This window comes from Lithobates pipiens, unplaced genomic scaffold, assembly GCF_037356315.1.
Source record: "Lithobates pipiens isolate NorthernLeopardFrog02 unplaced genomic scaffold, aLitPip1_a1.2 Scaffold_19, whole genome shotgun sequence".
In the NCBI taxonomy this organism is placed as follows: Eukaryota; Metazoa; Chordata; class Amphibia; order Anura; family Ranidae; genus Lithobates; species Lithobates pipiens.
The window spans coordinates 47,411,275-47,433,396 of record NW_027507764.1 but is presented as its reverse complement, the minus strand read 5'-3'; the positions used below and the strand labels follow the sequence as shown (position 1 = coordinate 47,433,396).

Sequence of the window (22,122 nt, the reverse complement as noted above, 5' to 3'; positions counted from 1 at the left end):
GATAAAAAAAAAATAGTTGAAATGAAAAATAGTTTTGTTTTTTTTAGTTATTCTTTACCGCAAGTTTGAAGCGTTTCCTGGAATCTATCCACTTCATCAGGAGCTTAATAGCGAGTTATATAAATATTTTTTTAGTGTATACCAACAGGTAGATGAGTAAAACCAGGGGGTAAGTCCCATCCAGGAAGCAGCGCCCCGGAAGGTCCACACATGTAGAAATACACTATATTACCAAAAGTATTGGGACGCTTGCCTTTACACGCACATGAACTTTAATGACATCCCAGTCTTAGTCCGTAGGGTTCAATATTGAGTTGGCCCACCCTTTGCAGCTATAACAGCTTCAACTCTTCTGGGAAGGCTGTCCACAAGGTTTAGGAGTGTGTCTATGGGAATGTTTGACCATTCTTCCAGAAGATCATTTGTGAGGTCAGTCACTGATGTTGGATGAGAAGGCCTGGCTCTCAGTCTCCACTCTAATTTACCCATGTCTTTATGAACCTTGATTTGTACACTGTTGCGCAGTAATGTTGGAACAGTAAGGGGCCATCCTCAAACTCTTTCCACAAGGTTGGGAACATTAAATTGTCCAAAATGTCTTGGTATGCTGATGCCTTAAGAGATCCCTTCACTGGAACTAAGGGGCCAACCCCTGAACAACAACAACACACCATAACCCCCCCCCCCACACCAAATGATTTGGAACAGAGAACAAAGCAAGGTTCATAAAGACATGGTTGAGTGAGTTTAGGTTCGAGGAACTTGACTGGCCTGTACAAGGTTCCTGACCTCAACCCGACAGAACACCTTTGGGATTAATTAGAGCGGAGACTGAGGGTCAGGCCTTCTCGTCCACATCAGTGCCTGGCCTCAAAAATGCGCTTCTGGAAGAATGGTAAAACATTTCCATAGACAAACTCCTAAACCTTGTGGACAGCCTGTTAAGGATGAAATAACTCAATATTGAACCCTACGGACTAAGACTGGAATGCCATTAAAGCTCATGTGCATGTAAAGGCAGGCATTCCAATACTTTTGGTAATATAGTGTAATATATATATATATATATATATATATATATATATATATATCTATGATATTATATAATAAGTTATGCAAATTAGTTATTGTAAATAAGTTAATAAGCTATTGCCAATTTGATCAAAGCAAGCAAGGTCCATAAAGATATAAATGAGTGAGTTTGGGGTGGAGGAACTTTACTGGCCTGCACCTCAACCCAACAGAACACCTCCAACATTACTGCGCAACAGTGTACAAATCAAGGTTCATAAAGACATGGATAAATTAGAGTGGAGACTACGAGCCAGGCCTTCTCATCCAACATCAGTGCCTGACCTCACAAATGCGCTTCTGGAAGAATGGTCAAACATTCCCATAGACACATAGGGGTTGATTTACTAAAGGCAAATCCACTTTGCTCTACAAGTGCACTTGAAAGTGCAGTTGCTGTAGATCTGAGGGGTAGATCTGAAATGAGGGGAAGCTCTGCTGATTTTATCATCCAATCATGTGCAATCTAAAATGCTGTTTTTTATTTTCCTTGCGTGCCCTCTCAGATCTACTGCAACTGCACTTCCAAGTGCACTTTCAATGCACTTGTAGTGCAAAGTGGATTTTCCTTTAGTAAATAACCCCCATAGAGTTGAAGCTGTTATAGCTGCAAAGGGTGGGCCAACTCAATATTGAACTCTACGGACTAAGACTGGGATGCCATTACAGTTCATGTGCATGTAAAAGGCAGGTGTCCCAATACTTTTGGTGATATATTGTAATTGTGGATGAATCAAACTAGTGGTATTATAAAAGAACTTTATGTAAATAGAAATACAGGCATACCCCAATTTTAAGTACACAATGGGGTTTATTTACTAAAGCTGGAAAGTGCAAAATCAGGCTCACTTCTGCATAGAATCCAATGAGCTTCCAGGTTTTATTACCAAAGCTTAATTGAACAAGCCGAGGTTAGAAGCTCATTGGTTTCTATGCAGAAGTGAGCCTGATTTTGCACTTTCCAGCTTTAGTAAATAAACCCCATTGTGTACTTCAATGTGGGGTATTCCTGTAATACGATTTTCCCAATGTGCTTTTTGAAGAGCCCACATGTCAGTATCTCTATGGGCCCACTCAGAGTCATTATTAGAGTTGCCACCTCATCCCTTTAAACCCAAACACATATTAATTTCACCGGTTCTGTGGCTGATTAAGGTGGTAATTAAACTCACTTGGTGCCTTATCTGCATTCCTTGGGTTTAAAGGCATGAGATGGCAACTCTAGTTGTTATACAGCCTGAAGCCAAGGTCTCTTCAATAGATGACACCATAGATCCTGTGTGGAAGTTATTCCTGCCACCATTCTTGTGCCGTGTACTGGTGCCTGTCTGGCTGTCCTCTGCACCTCTCCTCCATTCATAGAAGCCGTGCTTCAACTTCCATCATTGAAAAGTAATATACGTGACTGGGGATCCGAAGGTCCACCCCTGATTGAGGTTGTTTCGGGTCAATGGGAATCAGAGTGTGAGGTCTTACCCTATTTTCCCTATTAACTCTTTCTCTTTTCTACTTCTCTTCTCGGTTTTTGCTATTATTTCTCTTGGATCTTCTCACCTAATCTCATTACATTTATAGATATTTCACTTTTTGAGCAACGTTTTGAGTACGGCTTTCCTCCTTAGGAGGTAAGGCCCCCCTTCTACAAAGTCTTAGCCCTTGTACACACGGTCGGAGATTCCGACAACCAAATCCGTCGGAGTAATTCCGACTGATTAATTCCGGAAGAGGTCCGGAAGTGATGTTGCATACACACGGTCGGACTAAGTTGTCGGAAAATCCGATTGTGCATAACGTGATGGCGTTATTTCGTTAGGACGGGACTAAGTTCAGGCTAGTAGCCAATAGCTTTGGTCTAGGAATTTGATCTGAGCATGCGTGGCACTTTGTCCGTCGGAGTAGGCTACACATGATCGGAGTATGTCCGATCGGAGCATTTTGTCGGAAAATATTTCCGGCAAGTTGGAAAAGTTGGTCCAACTGATATTCCGATGGAAACAGCCCGATGCAGACCACACACAGTCGGAATATCCGACAAAACGGTCCGATAGGAAACATTCCGACGGAATCTCCGACCGTGTGTACAAGGGCTTACAGTTGATAACAGGTGTACTCTCAAGCCATAGTGGTCTAGAAACTGTTCATAAAGTGGAAGTAAACCCTTCTATCGTTTTCAGTCAAGGAAGCTGCCATCTTGGCCTCTAATGATTCTTCAACTGCCATAATGCTGCACATGTGATCAGTTATGAAACCAGCCATTGGATGGTTTGAAAGTTTGGTTGAAAGCACAGCCAATGTGAAAGTTAGCATTTCCGGCATGCCGGGAATGTAAGTATTTTTTGAAACTGGGTTTGCTACCGCTTTAAGTTTGGTGGCATGATATGTAGGTGCTCTGCCCCCTAGTGGGCAATAAACCAGTGGTTATATACAGAAAGAAGGAGCTTGCACTTTATAGGCACGACCATATAGATATACTGATATAAAAAGATAATTTATTAGACATAAAGACAATCATTAAAATTAAAATCATTAAAATCAACACTAGATCAAGTCCATATAACAGTTTGACGATGTGTATTAAAACAGAGCCTATAAAAATAACAAAAAACATCTCTTAAAGGTGGAGAAACACTCCTACCAAAATCGAATACGTAGATTTTTTAGGAAAATGTGTAAACTGCGCTTAGATATGAAATACAAAAAATATAAATTAAAAATAATATTAAACTAAAAACAATAGGCAGCAGCTCTAAGTGAGATACAAGCACAAGAATACAAAAGCAAATATGGAGAGCTGCGCCAATGGCATTAAATAGATAAGATAACTATATAAATGTAACCATACAAAGGACATATGGCATTGATTCCCCATTGATAACGTCATCTATGACAAAGCGCGTCTGGGAAGGTACGCAGTGACGCCACCACGCTCTACGAGGGGAGGACAGGACGCTTGTTTGTATGCCGGCCGGCGTAGTTTGTTCTGTTTTGATACCTGACAGAAAGCTGTTGTATGTAAGAGCGATTCTTTTATTTTAATAAATTTTCTGAACGATTTTACGCTATGGAGGCATTTCTTTTTCTTTAATGGTGTTACCGATGCTACACCCATTGGAGCCCTAAAGACTGGGATTTGGCCACATATCTGTACTAAGGGTCATCTGGATACAAGAACCTTGATTGATGCTCTAACCTCTCTGCTTCGAATTATAAATCATTAAGGCTGTTACTGTTCATCCATCTGGTAAGCGCATCACTTATCTGGTGACGGGCACAGATTCTCAAGTGTGTGTGTGACCACGGTGGTGATATGCTGATCGCTGGAATATTGGAACATCCTAATGGACTTTAATTTATAGTTTTCATATTTATTTCTATGTATGGTCTTTATTTTTTATAGACTATATAAATTTGCGCATACACTTTTTTGTGATCATTATATGCACATTTAGTGATTGCTTTCGGCAATTAGGCATCAATTTTGTATGAATGCCATATGTCCTTTGTATGGTTACATTTATATAGTTATCTTATCTATTTAATGCCATTGGCGCAGCTCTCCATATTTGCTTACGTAGATTTTTTAATTATATAATTTTTTTTATTATATTGTAACAAATTGAAGCTGATGTACAAATCCTGGTGCTCTACATGTTACGCGCCTTGCGCTTCTTCAGGAGCATCGAAAAAAGACTTACCAGAAAACAAAATATACGTATGAGAATCATACAAATCATAGAAAACATAATAGATACAAGTTAAGGTTAATGGTACAGCACTGAGTACATCACTAATCTGGTGACTAAATTCCTGGCTAGTCGCTAATGAGGAAATTAAATTATAGGACGTGGCACTGAATATTTTAGCAGTATCCACAGTACCACCCTGTGGTGATACATTAATAATTAATAATAAACCAGTGGTGTGCTTTACCTGTGTTCCGATTAGTGTGGGTTACCCCCACATTGACAGTGCACCTTGTTATGTTAACATGCTTGGACCACCAACCATTTTTGTATGTATCTTACATTTTGGAAGACTCGCAATCTTTGCCTCTATATTTGTATTCTCGTTTAATAAAAATACTTTAATAAAAAATATTGAAACGAAAAGTAATATGAGAATGGAGGAGGTGGACCTTTCATTTATCTACCCATCCTCCGTTCAAAGAAGCTGTGCTATAGCTTCCATCATTGAAAAGGCATATGTGAGTGGAGGAGGTGGACCTTTCATTCATCTACCCATCTTCCATTCATAGAGCACTTTCTATTCATGGAAGCCTTAGTACCATAGCTCCCAACTGTCCCTGATTTGGAGGGACTGTCCCTGAATTGGAGGGACTGTCCCTAATTTGGAACAATGGCCCTCTATCCCTCATTCCACCTCATTTGTCCCTCATTTTGGTCTGATCTATACAGATGTATATAAAATGCACTTTTTATCTATCAAAAAGTGTTTCCCAGTGCTAAACCTTTCATCTGATTTCTAAATTGCTGCATTTGTAAATTCCAAAAGCCAATATAAAGGAATAGTACTGGTGAAAAAAAGCACTTGTGGGTTTAACCAATCTTTTTTATTTTTTGTACAATTCTCCTTTAAGGGGGTGTGTCCTATGCCTGTATACTTTTGCTGATAGGTGTCCCTCATTCCCATCTCAAAAAGTTGGGAGGTATGTAGTACAGATTCTCTGAATGGTGGAGAAGGTGGAAAGGGGGAGCATAGTGGGGACTCTGTCGCAGGTCCAGTGGCTCATATTAACCCTCACGCCCGGAAGATTACTATTGCGAGGGTAATGGGGGGGCAGAGGACTTCAAATTACAACTAGGGCAACCAGCACCAGCACAAGGGACACTTCTTATTGAATATAATTATATAATTATTCTCCCTTGTGCTGATTTCTTTAAAAAAAAGTTATTAAACTTAGGCTTTACCATTACAAAATCTAATTTTTTAAATAAAATTGTAACCGCGTATCGCTAGCCTTACTGATAAAGAGTATAATAGGAGCATCCAGTTTCGGAAACGAACCCTGTAATGTATTTGTTGTATAACATAACCTGATGTCACTACGATGCTTCACCCCCAGAGAATATTTATTGTTCGCCGTGGCTCGTGTCGTCCCTTGATAAGATTGTTTACAATGAACTAAAGTGTCTGGGACAATAAGTATTGACAGCAGACAGGGTAGGATTATTGTATTATAATTTGCTGTAACCGGGACAAATGGGTTATAGGTCAATAGTAAAATAAAGAGCTGTTATCTTAAACAAAACGCCATTCACACGGCTGCAGGAAGGATTCTACCATTGTTCCTTGTTTTATTTCATGATAATTTCCCAACCGAAATATTCTGTGGTTTCCTTTGGGGGATAGGAAATGTATCATCGGTGTTCGGGAATTACTTTCAATCCATGCCTACAAAACTGTATGGCACGAATCCCTGGTTCTTAGCCCCATCCACACCCCTGTAGAGTAGGGTGACCAAACATCAACGGTTTATGGGGTCCGTCCCCGGAAAAATGCCCCTGATCACTTCCCTTTTTTTAATGAATGTGTCCCCGAATTCTTTACACCTTTAATAATGGTCCAGGGCAGGGTAATCCATGTTGGCAGCAATTCTGTGACTAGCCTGGAGCAGGAGGAGGGAAGGGAGGGATGTGTCTGCTCCAGAGTGTGTCCTGGGTTTTTGATGTCATATGCCGATATTACGGCTTGTGCAGACTTTGTTGCGGGATGTGATATATGGATTATTTGCGGCCTTGCCCTTGCTTGTGATAGTGACCTGCAGTGCACACCTGGGCCTGATTCTTGACCCAGAACAATGTAGGCTAAGGTGTAATTAAACCATTCACGTTTAAGTACAATTATTTATTAAAACATAATGCACTCACATGTTATAATGCACTCACATAATGCACTCTCTTGTTATAGAGACAGAAATACAATGCAAGAAAGCACCCACAGATCCTCTGGCGGATGTGATTATTTCACTAAGCAGGCCCCACTCGATGCGTTTCGTCAGTAGGCAGATTATAATTAGGGGAAGATTCCACTCTTGTATGTCAAGACAACAGTTAAAGTATAACTAGGGTTATGGAGGGGTTACTAAGGTTCTGGATAGAGTGCAGAGGGCTTGTCAGATTTAGTGCTGTCCGTGCCTCCATTATGGAGATTCACCTTCTCTATTTGTCCTGTTTAGCATTATCATTGAGAATAAGATTAAAAGAAAATTCCAAATTTTGGGTTGTCCCCAGAAGAGTAATAGAGAGGAAATATTCCACTGGGGTTCTGGTGACTATGGTTCTCTTTGTCTATGGTACAGTAAGTGAAGGGAAATCACTGCAATGGGACACAGATGGCGAAAGAAACAACTGACAGTGGTTTAGCCCTCCCTTACTCTTATCTAAAATGAAAAAAAAATCTTTAATCTTGGTCATGAGGTCATCAGTGTCTGGTGTGAAAGATAGACCTTTGTCCCTGTTGAGGATCTTCCATTAATTCCTATCTTGTGAAACATAAGAGTAAGTCAAGAGAAACTCTCTAACAGAACCTTGGATAGCAGTAATGTAGCACCCCCTTACCTCCTAGAGCAGTGCTTCTAAACCCCACTAGAGCCGTGACCCCTTGATATAATTTCCTAAGTTGTAGGGACCCCTAACAGTAAAATTATTTTCGTAGCATGGGTTGTCAGCACCCAAAGCAAGACAAGTCATTTGCACCCCTAACCCATGGACATTTAGCGCTCCCCGAGTCCCTTCCACTCGTACAGTATTAAAACCCCTTATGGTACATTTTAGGATGTATTACTCTTTCTTTTCCTTTCTTTCCCTTTTATCTCTCTCTATCCTAATTTCTTGTTTTCTCCCCATCCCTCTCTCTAGCCGTTTTTCTTGTTCTCTTATTCTTTCTCGCGATTTGTCTTTGTTCCCCCCCCCCCCTCTCTTTTCCTCTCCCTTCCATGTATTCTCTATTTTTATTCCTGCTCTTACTCCTTGGTGGGGGTGGGGGTAATGGGATGAGTGGCAATGGTGGCGGGGAATTGGGATGAGTGGCAGTGCTGGGGGGGCGGGTTCGGAATCAGTGGCAGTGCTGGGGGAAGTTCTGATCAGCCAACTTGGATGCTCTTGATCAAGGTGTCATCTGCTTATCTGAGAACTTCAGTGGGGACTTTTAATGGCAACTCTAATCACAGGTAGTGTTACTCACTGTGTCTCTGGCTTCGCTGTGTCTCCAGCTCTGTGGTATCTCGCAGCAGTGACACCTATGTCCAAATCAGGCGATAGGGTCTCCTCCAGCCCCTCCCACTTCACATTCCTCACCAGTCAGCTGGTCTATAGTCTCTTCCCCCCACCCATGCTGTGAACTGATTGGGTGGATGCTAAGAGGCTAAATGGGCCACTGGCTCCAGCAGCAGCCCAGCTGGGCTTCCACAGCTTCCAGGGACAGCCCTGCTGGGCGGCCATGAAAAGGGTGGGAGTGTGGTGCCGGCTTCAGGAACAGCCCAGGATTCCATGACCCCTGGCAAATCGTCATTCGACCCCTGAGGGAGTCCTGACCCCCAGGATGAGAACCACTGTCCTAGAGGTTGTTTGGGATTCCCATTGCTCTGGTGGGTTGATATTTCACCTTGAGGTTGGATTCTTAACTTTCTGTAAGTTATGAGGAATTCAGCGCCAGCACTTTTGTAAGGGTTAACAGAGTTTATTTAATATGAAAAACCATGGAAGAGAAGGATACCCAAATAGGACCATACCAAGATTACAAATCCTAGTTACAGTCAACACAAAAAATGACATTTTATGCCAGACCAGAATTCCCTGGATAAGCCACCAGACTTCTTACCAGAGCCGGGACAAGAGGTGGGCAGGAGGGAAGGTTGCCCCTGGCGCATTGGTTTATTGCAGGAGTAGGGGGCACCCTGACCCTAACCCTAAGGGAAAGGGGGGCGCAGTTTGGCATCTTTGCCCTGGGCGCTGGATAACCTTGTCCCAGCACTGCTTCTTACCATGTCCAAGCTCTTACTAAGTCTCTCGAGACACTCTTTCAGAAGATGAAGTTCTGCTCTGTTGCTCCAATCCAAGTTTCACTTTCAATCCTCCTAGGAAAATCCTCCAAGTTTAAAGAACCTGAACTCAGGCCTTTATTTTTCAAGCATGTGTGTCCTCCCCCAGGCAGAAAGCCTGCGAGGGTATATATAGGGAAGGTAGTGCTGCGCTATGAACCTAAATACTGTGCGTAATAAAGTGCAAAGGTGCTCAATGAAAGATATGGTTGAAAGAGGCAATGTTCAAAAGGTCCTAGGCAGTCCTGCGATTTCTTCGGATAATACAATAAAAGTGTATCAATAAGACAATAAAAGTATATCAAACACTCAAAAGATTCTTCGTAGAACAGTGATAGGAAATATATCCATATGGTGTGCACATAAAGTGAAAAAACGGTGCTCAAAAAGAAGGTGCACTACTATTGCAATAAATCCTGAAGGAATAGGTAAAATCCTAAAAGGCATATAAAAGCATACAAAAAAGTTTCCTCCATATAGGTATATGCTGCAAACGTTTTTATAGGTGAAAGCAAAAAAGATAAGTAGTGTCCATATAAGGTGCAAGGTAGATAAGTGGCTGTATATTAGCATTGTCAGAATAAAATGACAAAGTGCTGGTGACAATCCTCTGGCATCAAGTGCTGATGATCGGTGACTTCCTGGTTCCTGTGCAGAGTAATGTATAGATGTACCCTTACCTTACCGCTGTAAGGTAACAGCATGTGGGAATATCTCAATGATATTCCTGCGCTACCAAATGTGTGCGTTTTTTAACAATATGCCGCAACACTGAAGGAAATATCAGAACCCAGAGAATATGTAAAGTGAAGTACTTCCGGTGCCTTGTGTTCCCGCACGTGTTCGTCACTGTCACATGACTTCATCAGGGGGTCTTGGCAGCCTCCCAGTATGGCGTAGCCGGCTCCACTGATGTGTGTCTCTGGTCTGGAATCAGAGTGCCCCTATTGTCCCTGGTGTGTCTGCATCCAATGAACCTCGCAATGGGGCATGGGGGGATGTAAAGAGGGATGCACGGTAGTGTAGTATTTCCAAATGTTTATTGACAAAACAGTAAAAGTAAAATCAAGGTACTCACAATAAGAAGTATGAAACAGGCATATAACAAAGGAACTGCGAGCTCGCCCACGTCACTTCCGGTGCCTCGTGTTCCCGCACGTGTTCGTCACTGTCACAGGATCCCCTGATGAAGTCATGTGACAGTGACGAACACATGCGGGAACACGAGGCACCGGAAGTACTTCACTTTACATATTCTCTGGGTTCTGATATTTCCTTCAGTGTTGCGGTATATTGTTAAACGCACACATTTGGTAACGTGGGAATATCATTGTATTATAAGCCTGCAAGGGTAAAGTCAATACATCCTCCCTGGCCAAAGCCTGAAAGAGAAAGTACAAAGGATCTCCCAAATATTGGTATCATGCTCAAGCATACACTATTGTTAAAAAACCTCCTAGTTGTTGGCTAGGAAGATATACATTTTCCAAACTAATAATATTGGATATTTTGTACACAATCCCCAAAAAGCAGGCAGAAGCAACCATTAACCGGAATCCAGGAAAAAGCCTACCGAAAGCAGAAGTATCAATTCAGACTAATGCCGCGTACACACGATCGAATTGTCCGGCTGACTTAGTCCGCCGGATAATTCGATTGTGTGTGGGCTCCAGCCGACTTTTTCATTGTAAAAGTCCGGCGGACTTAGAAAGTAGTTTTGACTCAAAATTTCTCTGCTGGACTTGGCTTTCAGCGGGCAATCCGTTAGTCGGTATACTAGTCCGGTGGACTAAGAATGATGCATGCTCTGAAGCAAGTACGAGACAGAAGCTATTGGCTACTGGCTATTGAACTTCCTTTTTCTCGCCGGAGTGTCCGTGTGTGGCCAAGTCCATTCGTTATAAAGTCCGTCGGACAATTCGATTGTGTGTATGCTGACTACAGCCCAGCAATACTAAATTTATAATAGGGATACTTCTGCTTAGGGCAGTGTTTCTCAACATTTTTTCAGTCCAGGCACCCTGTAAAATTATGGATAATCCCAAGGCACCCCGTTCTAAAATTTAACAAAATGAAATGAATAGTTTTACATGTATGGGATATCCAACATTCAAAGCGATTTATTCTTCCAAAGCAAATACACTTTTACACACTCATACTGACTAGTATTTCTGTTGCCACACACGAGCGGATTGTATGGCGTACTTAGTCCGTCATACAATCCGACGGACAATCCGTCGTAGTTTCCACTGAACGGACTTGACCACACACGGATACACAAACAGTCCGTCGAAAGCTTGCGCGATGACGTGTACAGCACGTACGACGGGACTAGAAATAGGAAGTCCAAGACACAGCAAAGCACCCTTCCACCGTGTAAATCCTTTCTGGGCATGCGCCATTCTTAGTCCGTCGAACTAGCATACTGACGACCGTATTGTCCGCTGAAACCAAAGTACGATGGACAGATTTTTGGAAAAACCGAAATTCTTAGTACTCTGGACTGCACGCTGAAAAAGTCAGCTGAAGCCCACACACGAGCGGATTGTCCGCCTGAATGTGTTTCGACGGACTAAGTACGTCAAACAGTTCGACCGTGTGTACGCGGCATGAGTTTCTCTTTTTCCTCAGCCTCTCTCCCTCATTTACCTAATGTTACCCCAGTGCTGACAGAGATGGGACAGGGGAGGGCAAACAAGGATGCTGTGCAGGTGCCCAACATCCTCCTTATCAACTGATGACTTCAGTGGTTGGTAGGACACCGGTATCTGGAAGATATGGACGATATGGTGCACAATGAAAACCTGTGGCTTTGTGTAACTACAAGGCAGACTTCATTCACCCACCAGCTTATATATAATTCTGAGCAATTTTGTAGGCATTTTGCCAAGGCACCTCTGAAGAAACCCAAAGGCACCCCAGGTTGCGTTGGCACCCCGGTTGAAAAAGGTTGGCTTAGGGCAGGGCCATTACAGACCAGCTCCATCAAAAAAAACAACTATAGAAGCTATCGCCCAACCCTCATTCTCCAGTGTGTTAACAGGGGAGAAAAGTAATCTAAAAGGTGGTCTACTGTCTTTCCTGTACACCAGAACCATATCCTATTGTTATCTGTACCCTATAGGTTCATGATTTAATATTTACCCTGCTGGAGTGAGGAATGACAGTATTGTCCGCATTCTCACACAAAACCCAGCTCGCTTTGCTGGTGTTCTAAGAAAGGGGTACTTTGTATTTTGGACTTTTTATTTAGGAAATAAAAAAAATAAGGAGAGAACACTTAGGAAGTTAAACATAAGCTAATTGGTCTAGCACAGTTTTTTTCAACCTTTTTTTAATCAAGGCGCCCTTTTAAATTATAGACAATTTTCAAGGCACCTTTTGAAATTATAGACACCCCATTCTAAAATGTAAAAAACTATTCTAATAGTTTTACATAATGCGGCAACATCAACACATGTTGGACACCCAACGTTAGAGGTGATTTTTTTCTTCCAAAGCAAATACACTTCTGCACACTGGTACTCACTAGTATTCCAATCTTTCTCATTTCCCTCAATTTCTTTCCATCAGCCAGCTAATGTGACCCCAGTGCTGAGGAAGAGAGGCAGAGGAGGGTCAAACAAGGATGCTGTGGAGGCGACAGACATCCTCCTTATCAACTGATGACATCATTGGTTGTTAGGATGCCAGTGTCTAGAAAGTCATAATGGTGCATAATGAAAACCTTTGGCTTTGTGTAACTAAAAGGAAGGCTTTATCCACCTGCTGGCTTGTATACAGTTTTTGATCAATTTGTAGGCATTTTGGCAGAAGCCTTAAGGCACCCCAGGGTACCTGGGCACCCTGGTTGAAAAGGGCTTGTCACATGGTAAAAGAAAAAAGGCTTGTGTAGCATATTGCCTTCTGATCTATGCAAAATGGTCCAATATGGATCAAGCCTTGTTCTGAATGGATTGTTTTTTTCTCAAAGTGAAATATTGTTATACTAACATTATCAGTAGGCTCAATCGTTCATTCCACTTGTTTGCTAGAACTGATTAATGTGACAGTCGCCATTTGTGGTATTATCTCCAAAAAACAGATTTCAATACTTAATTTTTATCCCCCTCTTTTAGACTCGAGTTGTCCAAGGAAAAGAGCCTCCTCATTTGCTGGCTATATTCAAGGACAAACCCCTTATCATATACAAAGATGGAAGCTCAAGGAAAGGCAGCCAAGCTCCAGCTCCAGCAGTACGACTATTTCAAGTGCGGAAGAATTTGGGATCCATCACAAGGATCAATGAGGTAGAAAAAAAACACTTCTACATGGCATCAGTTTGATATCAATTTCAAGGCTCAGAGGTCATTCGGAATTTAATAGCAAGCATATTTAACCTGCAGTTGACCTTCTGATGTGCAAGTGGTCTAATTCAAGCAGGTTTTGCATTTCTATAGAGTTAGGAATGCTATAAACATTTATGGAAATGCAAAACTAATTTGAAGCAAACAACAGTCAGTTGACAAAGGCCCTACAGAAGATCAGAAGGAGTAGAGCATCAAATACCCAAAATGTAAGAGTGGGCATCACTAGAAGCCCCTTAGATATGCTTGCTTGGTACTTCTCCCTTTGGTAGACTGTGGACCAAGAGCATCTACATATAGATCAGCCTTTAACTTTTTTAAACTGGAGGAACCCTTGCTAAAAACCCTTTAGGGAACCCCTGCCAAAAATGCTTATGCCGACATCTCACAGATTACATTAGCATGGTCACTACATTTTGGAATATATTAAATATAGGAATAAAAATATGGCATACCGAGCATTTGACACACTGGGCAGATCATCTTTTACACCCGCCTACTCTGTACTATAACATTTCCTGTAATAGTCTTGAAATTAGGTGAATAATAACAGGAAAGAAAAGCAGACAGTAAATATTGAGGTGTCTCCCAATAAAAGTCATTGGTAACCTTGCATTGGTGGTCAGGGTAGTATGACAAGGCCCTGACACTTTGTAAAAATAGGAAAAGTGGACACATTGTTCACTCAAATGCAGTCTATGGGGTTCCAGATTATTGAGTTAGCATGGAGAAGACTAGTGCTCTGGTTTTCTCTGGGGGGGTTTTTTATTCCCAGATTGAGTTCTAGAGTCAGGAGACTTCGAAGAGCTTTGGGACGGAAGAAGTCTCCAATCCAGTGTCCAGATCTTTAAGGAGACCTGCAGGCTGTGTGTGCAGGTGAGGTGTGCACTCCCATTTTAAAGACAGATTTGGGCAAAGCTCAGGGCTCCCTTTAGGAGGCAAGTGTGCTCTACATAGGAGACAGTACTCCATGCTAGAGACAGGAAGTTATTTTTCCAGAAAGTTAAGAGAGTTGACACAGTGAGTCCAGAGGACTGAAGGAAAACAGAGGTCTCAGAGGACCGAAAAGAGCCTGGGGTGTCACAAGATTCCCTGGAGAGGCCAGGGCATGGGCCTGTGCAGCAGGGAGTTGTGACTAAAAAGACTGAGAGAGCCCAATGAGCTGAGAGAGGGGCACAGGAGCACAGAGGTAAGACAATCTGCATGACCAGTTAACAGTCCAAAGCCAAGGTCTAATGACAAACGACCAGACTTTTCATCAGAATAAACTCTGACAGTCTTTCTGATGGAGTTGCAACCAAACAGACTTGCCTACACATGATCACACCAAAGTCTGTTCATTTCGAATGTGATGACGTATGACAGGACTAGAAAAGGAAGTTCAATATCCAGTAGCCAATAGCTGCCCTTGCATGGTATTTGGTCTGTCGGACTAGCATACAGACAAGCGGTTTTCCCGATAGGAATTGGTTCTTTCGGAAAGATTTAAAAAATTTTCTATTTTTAGGTCCGTCAGAATTTTTGAAGAAAAAAGTCAGATGAAGCCCACACACGATCGGAATATCCGATGAAATCATTCCGTCTAACCTTTTCTGCCGGAAAGTCCGGTTGTGTGTACGCGGCATAAGGCTTAAGCAGCGACGCTGCTGAAGAGAGGAAGCCAGGTAGCTTGGTATTATTTTCACAGTGCCCGTTTTGATGGTGAAAACCTGAGTGGGCAACTACTTTATGTTGGACTTTCATTTTGTTTATTAAAAGTTAACCAACAAGCACAGCTAAAACACAGTTCTGGCTGGCATGGACTCACTAAAAATGTTACTACGGTTAAGATAACCCAAAGTATCAAAATAGGTATAAAATCAATTTGCCATTTTTCTCAGCTCAAGGAACCTCCGGAAAACCCTAGGGTTCCACAAAACCCTGGTTGAGTAAGGTTGATCTAGAGCGATGCCATGATTGATATAACTACCCTTGTGTTTGAAGACCTCTGCAGACATGTTAATCTGCCATTATATAACAGTAGAATAAAACGGCAAATGTTTGCCCCCACTCATATCTTTCTTTCCCCCCAAGTTTGCCAACTTCTCTCCATCTTGAGATCTCAAGGATTCTAGCTGACACGTACCCTGAAGTACAGTATCACAAAGTATTTAGAACCTAGCCCTGTAAAGCCTTTTTCGGATCTGACATGTCTCTATTGCTCATACCTTAGGCTTCCTTAGAAAATAATTTTGCGAGAATAACCAATATGGAAATGGGCATCGTCTTGGGATATTGTTTAAAAAGGTTATCTCGTATCTGACATGTGATTTACAGTGCAGCCTGTAACCTTCTTTTTTGCCTTTTGTACTTTTATGGATTTGTTTTTACTTTTCGTTATGTGCTTACACTGTGCCAATAAATTGCCTAGACAAAATTATTAATATCATTATACAGTATTTATATTGCACCTTTACAATATAAAGGGAAACAATACAGTTACAATGCAGTTAAATACAGAAGAATTAGTTATTCCCTGCTCATAGAGTTTACCATCTAAGAGGGAGGGGATGGTGGTACAAAAGTTAAGAATTACGGGGTATGAGCTGATGGTGGTGCAATGTTTAGGTGGAGGTGGGATAGTATTCTCTGAATAAATGAGTTTTCAGGAATTGCCTAAAGACCAACAGAGTAGGAGATAACCAGACAGATTGGAGTAGGGAGCTACAGAGGATAGAAGAGGTTCTGGAGAAGTTCTGGAGGTGACCACGGGAAGAGGATGTTGCGGGAGCTAGAGAGAAGGAGGTCTTTGGAAAAAAATCCAGATAAACATTTATTATGAAACAAAAAAAAAACTGAAAACACAAATTTTCTGAATGTGAAATAAGCCATGGATGCCACCCATCTAAGAAAAACAGGTTCACTTGTTTGACTTTCTGTGTTGCAGGTTGATGCCGATGCCAGCTCTTTAAATGCCAATGATGCTTTCGTCCTGAAACTACAAAATAATTCTGCCATGATGTGGATTGGAAAGGGTGCAAATGAGGAAGAGATAAAGGGAGCAGAATATCTGGTGAAATTTCTTAAGTGTAATACCACAAAAGTGCCTGAAGGGCAGGAGCCAGGTCAGTACAATTTAATAGTTGCAATCAATGTTTTATTAGAGTGAATCAAAAAAGAGAAGTTCATTGTTATGGTTTACATATCTTTTAAAAGCTGATGGAAAGCTTCCAGAATTGGAATGTGTGTGGTCAGATTTACAGTTATGGGATGGTAACAGAGCCTCAGGAACCTTAAAGTGGTTCTAAAGGCTCAAAGTGTTTTTATTTTTTTATAATCCTTTTTTAACAACATTTATCTCAAGTCATCTTCCAGGACGGCACACCTGAGAGATGAGAGGCTCCTCCCTACAGGAAAAACAAGCAATAGACAGCTTTTAAGTCCCCACCCTTCCCCTTGATCCTAAGTTTTTGATTGTGTTTCTCCCTACACAGCAAAACTGTTTTTTTTTTTCCAAATGACCCGAAGCCTGGGGCTGGTGGTCTCCCCCTGGGAGCCGGACCACAAGCTTAGGAAGCCTCTGGGTCTGGTAGGATATTCTTGTCCTTCCTAGGGGGTTCCCCTATCTTTTCCTCAGGGGGGGCAGCAGAAATTGGAAGAGCCCCCCTGAGAGCTGAAGGACCCTGGGTACAGTGGTGTACCCAGAACTTCAGGGGCCATTATCCTGTCTCCCCTCCTTACCTGTCCAGGTGGCTGTTCAGATGGGGGTTCTGGCCATCGGGTCTTTCCAGTGGGATTGTGTCCCCGACTCCTGGGCCCCCGGTAGCTCACGTGGGCTACCGGAGAGGGCACGGCAACAAGCACCCGCATCATTTTCAAACTTCGGGAAAATGGCGGCGTTCTTACCCAGGAGGGAAGGCTGAGAGTCAGCAGGAGCAGGCGCCCACATCCTCCTTTCACTAGAGCGAGGAGGCACCAGTTCACTACGGTGGATGTCTGCCTTAACCACCTCAGATGGGAATGAGGAACAGAATGCATTGCCCCCCCCCCCCCCCAATGTGTATATACCAACTGGTACAGTGCAGGACACAGCCTAACCTTGCACCTCCCTATGGGGACAGCAGTTGGGGGGGCACTTTGGCGGCTATTCTCCTTGCATGTGGACTATAAGGATGGAAAAGCAAGCCCGCTGGCTATGGCAAAAGGGGAAGACGACAACGGTGAGTACTTTCCTTTGCCTTGGGAATTTAGCTGCAAAATCCCCAATTCCAGCCAGAGGGTTTCTGGGCATTTGAGATAATCTCCCCTGGGGTCTAGATTCAAATAGCCCTGAAGCTTCTGCTAAAAACACCAGCCGCAGCTCCCTCTTACATCAGAGACGCTGTATGGTGGACAGGTGGTGCAGAGGAACGAGTGTGCCTAAACCACCACAGATGGGAAAGAGGTAGGTAGGCCATTTCTCCCCTTCCCCGTGTATATACTGACTGGTAGGCTTGTGCAAATTGTTTCGCAAGGAATCGAAATTCGGCCAAATTTTGCATCTTTCGGACATTTGGATGCAAAATTCCAAATGTCCGAATAAAAAAATAATGAATTACAACGAATACGAAAGAAATATAACAAATGAATTCGACATGATTCGGTAATTCTTTAAAGATCTAATGAAACAAAAGGTCAGTTCAAAGTATATCTTATAGTCCAATCAGCTAATTAATTTTGTGCCGGAGGATGGATTACTGGCAAAGTGCATTCCTGAGAACTGAGTTAGAAGGGTGTTGTATTGTATTTGAGCCAAGGAGAAGAGATATTTTCGTTGTGTGTGTTAAAAGATTCAATAAACAAACGACTTTCCAAACTATGAATCATTATCACGAATGTCTATACATACATAAATAGCGAATTTTAACGAATACAAACAAATGAATTTGACACTCTACGAATAATAACGAATTATCCGAAAACGTAGTAACGTAACATAATGAATATAACAGAACGAAATGATGTATTTTACGAATGACAACGAACCGAAACTAAACAAAATTTTCCGTTGTGCACAAGTCTACTGACTGGTGCAGTGCAGAACCTTGGGTCGGGATACAAATAGCCCAGACGCCACTGCTAAAACCACCAGCCACAGCTCCCTCTTACAGCAGAAACACTGTGGTTATCGCAGCAGTAGGTTGCCAGCCTCTCCCTACATGCCCAGTTGTGGTACATTTAGTAGGGATGAATATAGCGTACAGAAGGGACCTGGTAGATACAAAGTTACTTACAGGCCAGGTATACCACTGAACAGGTTGTTAATTGGGCAGTGGTTGGTGGATTCAGAAGCTCCCCTGGTCAGCAGGTGCACTAGGTTACCGGCCCTATTAGCCCAGCTGCTAGGAATCTGAAGTTGCTTCAAGATGCTTAAAAGCTGACCTAACATTCAAGGATGGGCAGGGACCAAGCTTCTGTGTGGCACAGTAGGGGTTCCCTTGTGACAGATCCTCCTTTTGGGGGTTGCTTGCTATAGGTAACTTTCATAAGCTCCAACCTCCCACCCCACCTTTACACTGTGGTTATATTATAGTGTAGGAGGCAAGAAGAAACTTTTTTGTTGGTTTGGGCTACAATCCACTCAGTGGCAGATCTAAAGGCGATTCACCATAGATCGCTTCCTACATCCTTTTAATTGAGGATTTTCTGTGCAAACCTATGCAAGAGCTACATAATTGCTTGTTTGAAGCCTGCAAGTAGCTATTTACTCCCAGGCTAAATTGGTAACCACCTCTTCTAGAGGCTGTCTTAAATTGGTCTCTAGGGCTGGGCTCATTGAGACTTTAGTTGCTAATCAGCCGCACCTGGGTATGAGCTGGCTAGTGTTTGCTCAGTCTATGGAGGTATGGTAGGAGAACAACTGCTATAGTAGGGTGTCCAACCATTTTAGGATTTGTTTCTTTACTGGTGGTGAAGGTTTAGTATCTATAGCTCAGGCTATGCCTTTGAAATAAATTGCCTGTTGGTTATTTCATAAAGGGATAGACCATGACTCCTCATTGGCTGCATACCAGTAGACCTCAGTAGTGAAGGTTTGTCCTTGCTGGGATGTTTTTGTGGCACAGCAGAAATACACATTGAGATTTGTGACATCTCTGCTCATAAGGGCTATATTGCTGTATATCAGAAATGTACTGCACTGAAGCTTGTTTGCTGTCCTTTATATCCTAAAGGTACTGCTTTGTTTGGCTACAGAACAGAAAAGTACAACAGTGAAGGTGGTCTGTACTTTCTGGTTTTGTGCTGCACAGCAGAAATGCACATCATTGAGTCTGGTGACATCTCTGCTCATAATGGTTATATTGCTGCACATCAGACATACACAAGATTGAGGTCTGCCTGTGAGGCTTTGTGTCCTGTATTACTGCCTTGTTGGTTACTTATCAGAAAGGCAGCAGTGAAGTTTGATGGTCCTGATTTGTTGGGCTGCATAGCAGAAATACAAATTGAACCTGGGCTAAGTGTAGTACATATACTGCCTTTGGTAATCGGTGCAGCACCGCAAAGTGGCGTTGTGCTGATTCAGACAGTGCTATTAATGGCAATGGCTGCCAAGTTTAAGCATGCGATTTGACATGTTGAGTCACATGACAAATCATTTAAATATGGATGTGCTATCTCTATTCAGAGTGTTTTATTGTTGCACATCAGACATATACAGGATTAAGGTCTGTGGGGTTTTGTGTCCTGTGTTACTGCCTTATCAGAAAGGCAGCAGTGAAAATTGATGGTTCGAATTTGTTGGGCTACATAGCAGAAATACAAATTGAACCCCTGCCAGGTGTAGTACATATAATGCCTTTGGTAATCCGTGTAGCACCACAAAGTGGTGTCGTGCCAATTTTAGCCATGCGATTTGACATGTTGAGTCGCAAGGCCAAATCGCTTCAATATGGATGTGCTATCTGCTATCTATTCAGAATTGTTATATTGTTGCACATCAGTCTATTCAGAATTGTTATATTGTTGCACATCAGTCATATAAAAGATTGAAGGTTGTCTGTCCTTTTTTATGTCTTGCATATACTGCCTTATTGGCTGCATATCAGAAAGGACACAGCAGTGAAGGTTGCTTGTCTTTTTCTGATTTTGTTTTTGCTGCTCAGCTGAGAGACACATTGATGATGGTGGCATCTCTGCTCAGTATTGGTATATTGCTACACATCAGACATACACAAAGAGTGAATATTTGTGTCCTGTATGTCCTATATTTATTGCCTTATCATTTGTATATCAGGTACAGCAGTGAGCAGTGTTTCTCATTGATCTACCTTTCTGCATCTTAGGGATACACAGCAGGGTGTTGTTGGCTGCACTCCTCCAGAGAGTCACAGCATTGGGGACCCCTCACTTGTTCGACCTGAAAATTGCTATTTTTTTTTCCCTGCGACCTGTGTAATCTTGAGGTCTGTGGATCCAGGAATCGGGGACTGTTGGAGTTGCACAGACACGAATGGTACCCATTGGAAGCCATAGTGTATGACTTCTCATGCGTCTTGCAGTCCCAAGTCGCAGGTTGGGTCGCACGGGTGTGGGAGCCCTAAGCTTATCTGTCCCTTCTGGTTGAGGTTTTGCTACACAGCAGGAATACTCATCATGGCGTTATTGTCTTAGTTTGCAGCAGACCAGAAAGATTGCAGCTGTAAAGGCTGTCTGTCTTTTTCCTCAGTGTCTGCTTTTATGTTGTTGCACAGCACAAATACTCAAGATTGAAACTTGTTGGTGCTTTCTGTTTCATATTGTCTTGCTTTACTGCTCTTCAGAAAAACACAATGCTGCAGGTTGCTTGTGTCCTTTCTCAGTGTTGGTTTTATCTGAACTACACTACAGAAGTGCAGAACAGAAAGGATTGTCTTGTGTTCCATATTTTACCCTGTGGCATAGCAGAAATGCACAACATGGGAGTTGGTGTTCATATTGATCTTATAACTAACTGTATTTGGTGGTTTGTCAGAAATATGCAACATAGAAGTTTGGGTCTTTCTGTCTTTATACTTATAGCCTTGTTTTGCTGTACATCAGTAAAACACAATAGTAAAGGGGGTTCCTGTCCTTTCTGTATTTATATATCAGTTATGACCTAGCTAGCTGCACTTCAGAAATACACAGCATTTAGGGTTTGTTTGTGTCTTAATGTTTTTACATCTTGGCAGCACATCAGAAAACCAGACTGTGAGGACTGTTTGTGTACATTGAGGTTCAGATTTGGGTCTCTTCCCATATTTGATATATCGGTTTAGCTAGTCACACTCAGCCTTCATTTCCATGGAGGGGCCAGAAGTTCGGGCTGGAGATGCCACATGTCAGAAAACCTCGACCCCTTACATTCAGGGATGCCAGAACCATTTCCTAGGGTTGAAGCCATGTAGGGTTATGGGACACTGGAGGAAGGGGACAATGAATAGCCCTGTTTATTAAGAACTTGGAAAGTTCTGTTCAGAGGAGTATTAGGGCCTGAGGCTGAAGTATGAAGATGTATACCCGATCGAATAGGCTTCGGCTCGGTGCATGGCCTTCATTTTGCCCTTCTAGCAAAACTAGACGTAGCAATATGGGTAGTCTACTCCTGCTAGGGACTTTAATCTCCTGAAGTAGGCTCTCAGGCGTAAGTAAAGCCATAGATTGGGC

General features: G+C 42.4%; 1 protein-coding gene across 1 annotated transcript in view; it reads left to right on the top strand.

The window, feature by feature from the left end:
* Nucleotides 1-22,122, top strand: part of LOC143995943 (scinderin-like) — a 91,150-nt gene that overhangs the window by 49,012 nt on the left and 20,016 nt on the right. Inside the window, exons 11-12 of the mRNA XM_077490714.1 lie at nt 13,249-13,419; nt 16,403-16,580. Of these exons, the coding sequence (XP_077346840.1) occupies nt 13,249-13,419; nt 16,403-16,580 (349 nt within the window). The remainder of the gene's footprint in view (nt 1-13,248; nt 13,420-16,402; nt 16,581-22,122) is intronic.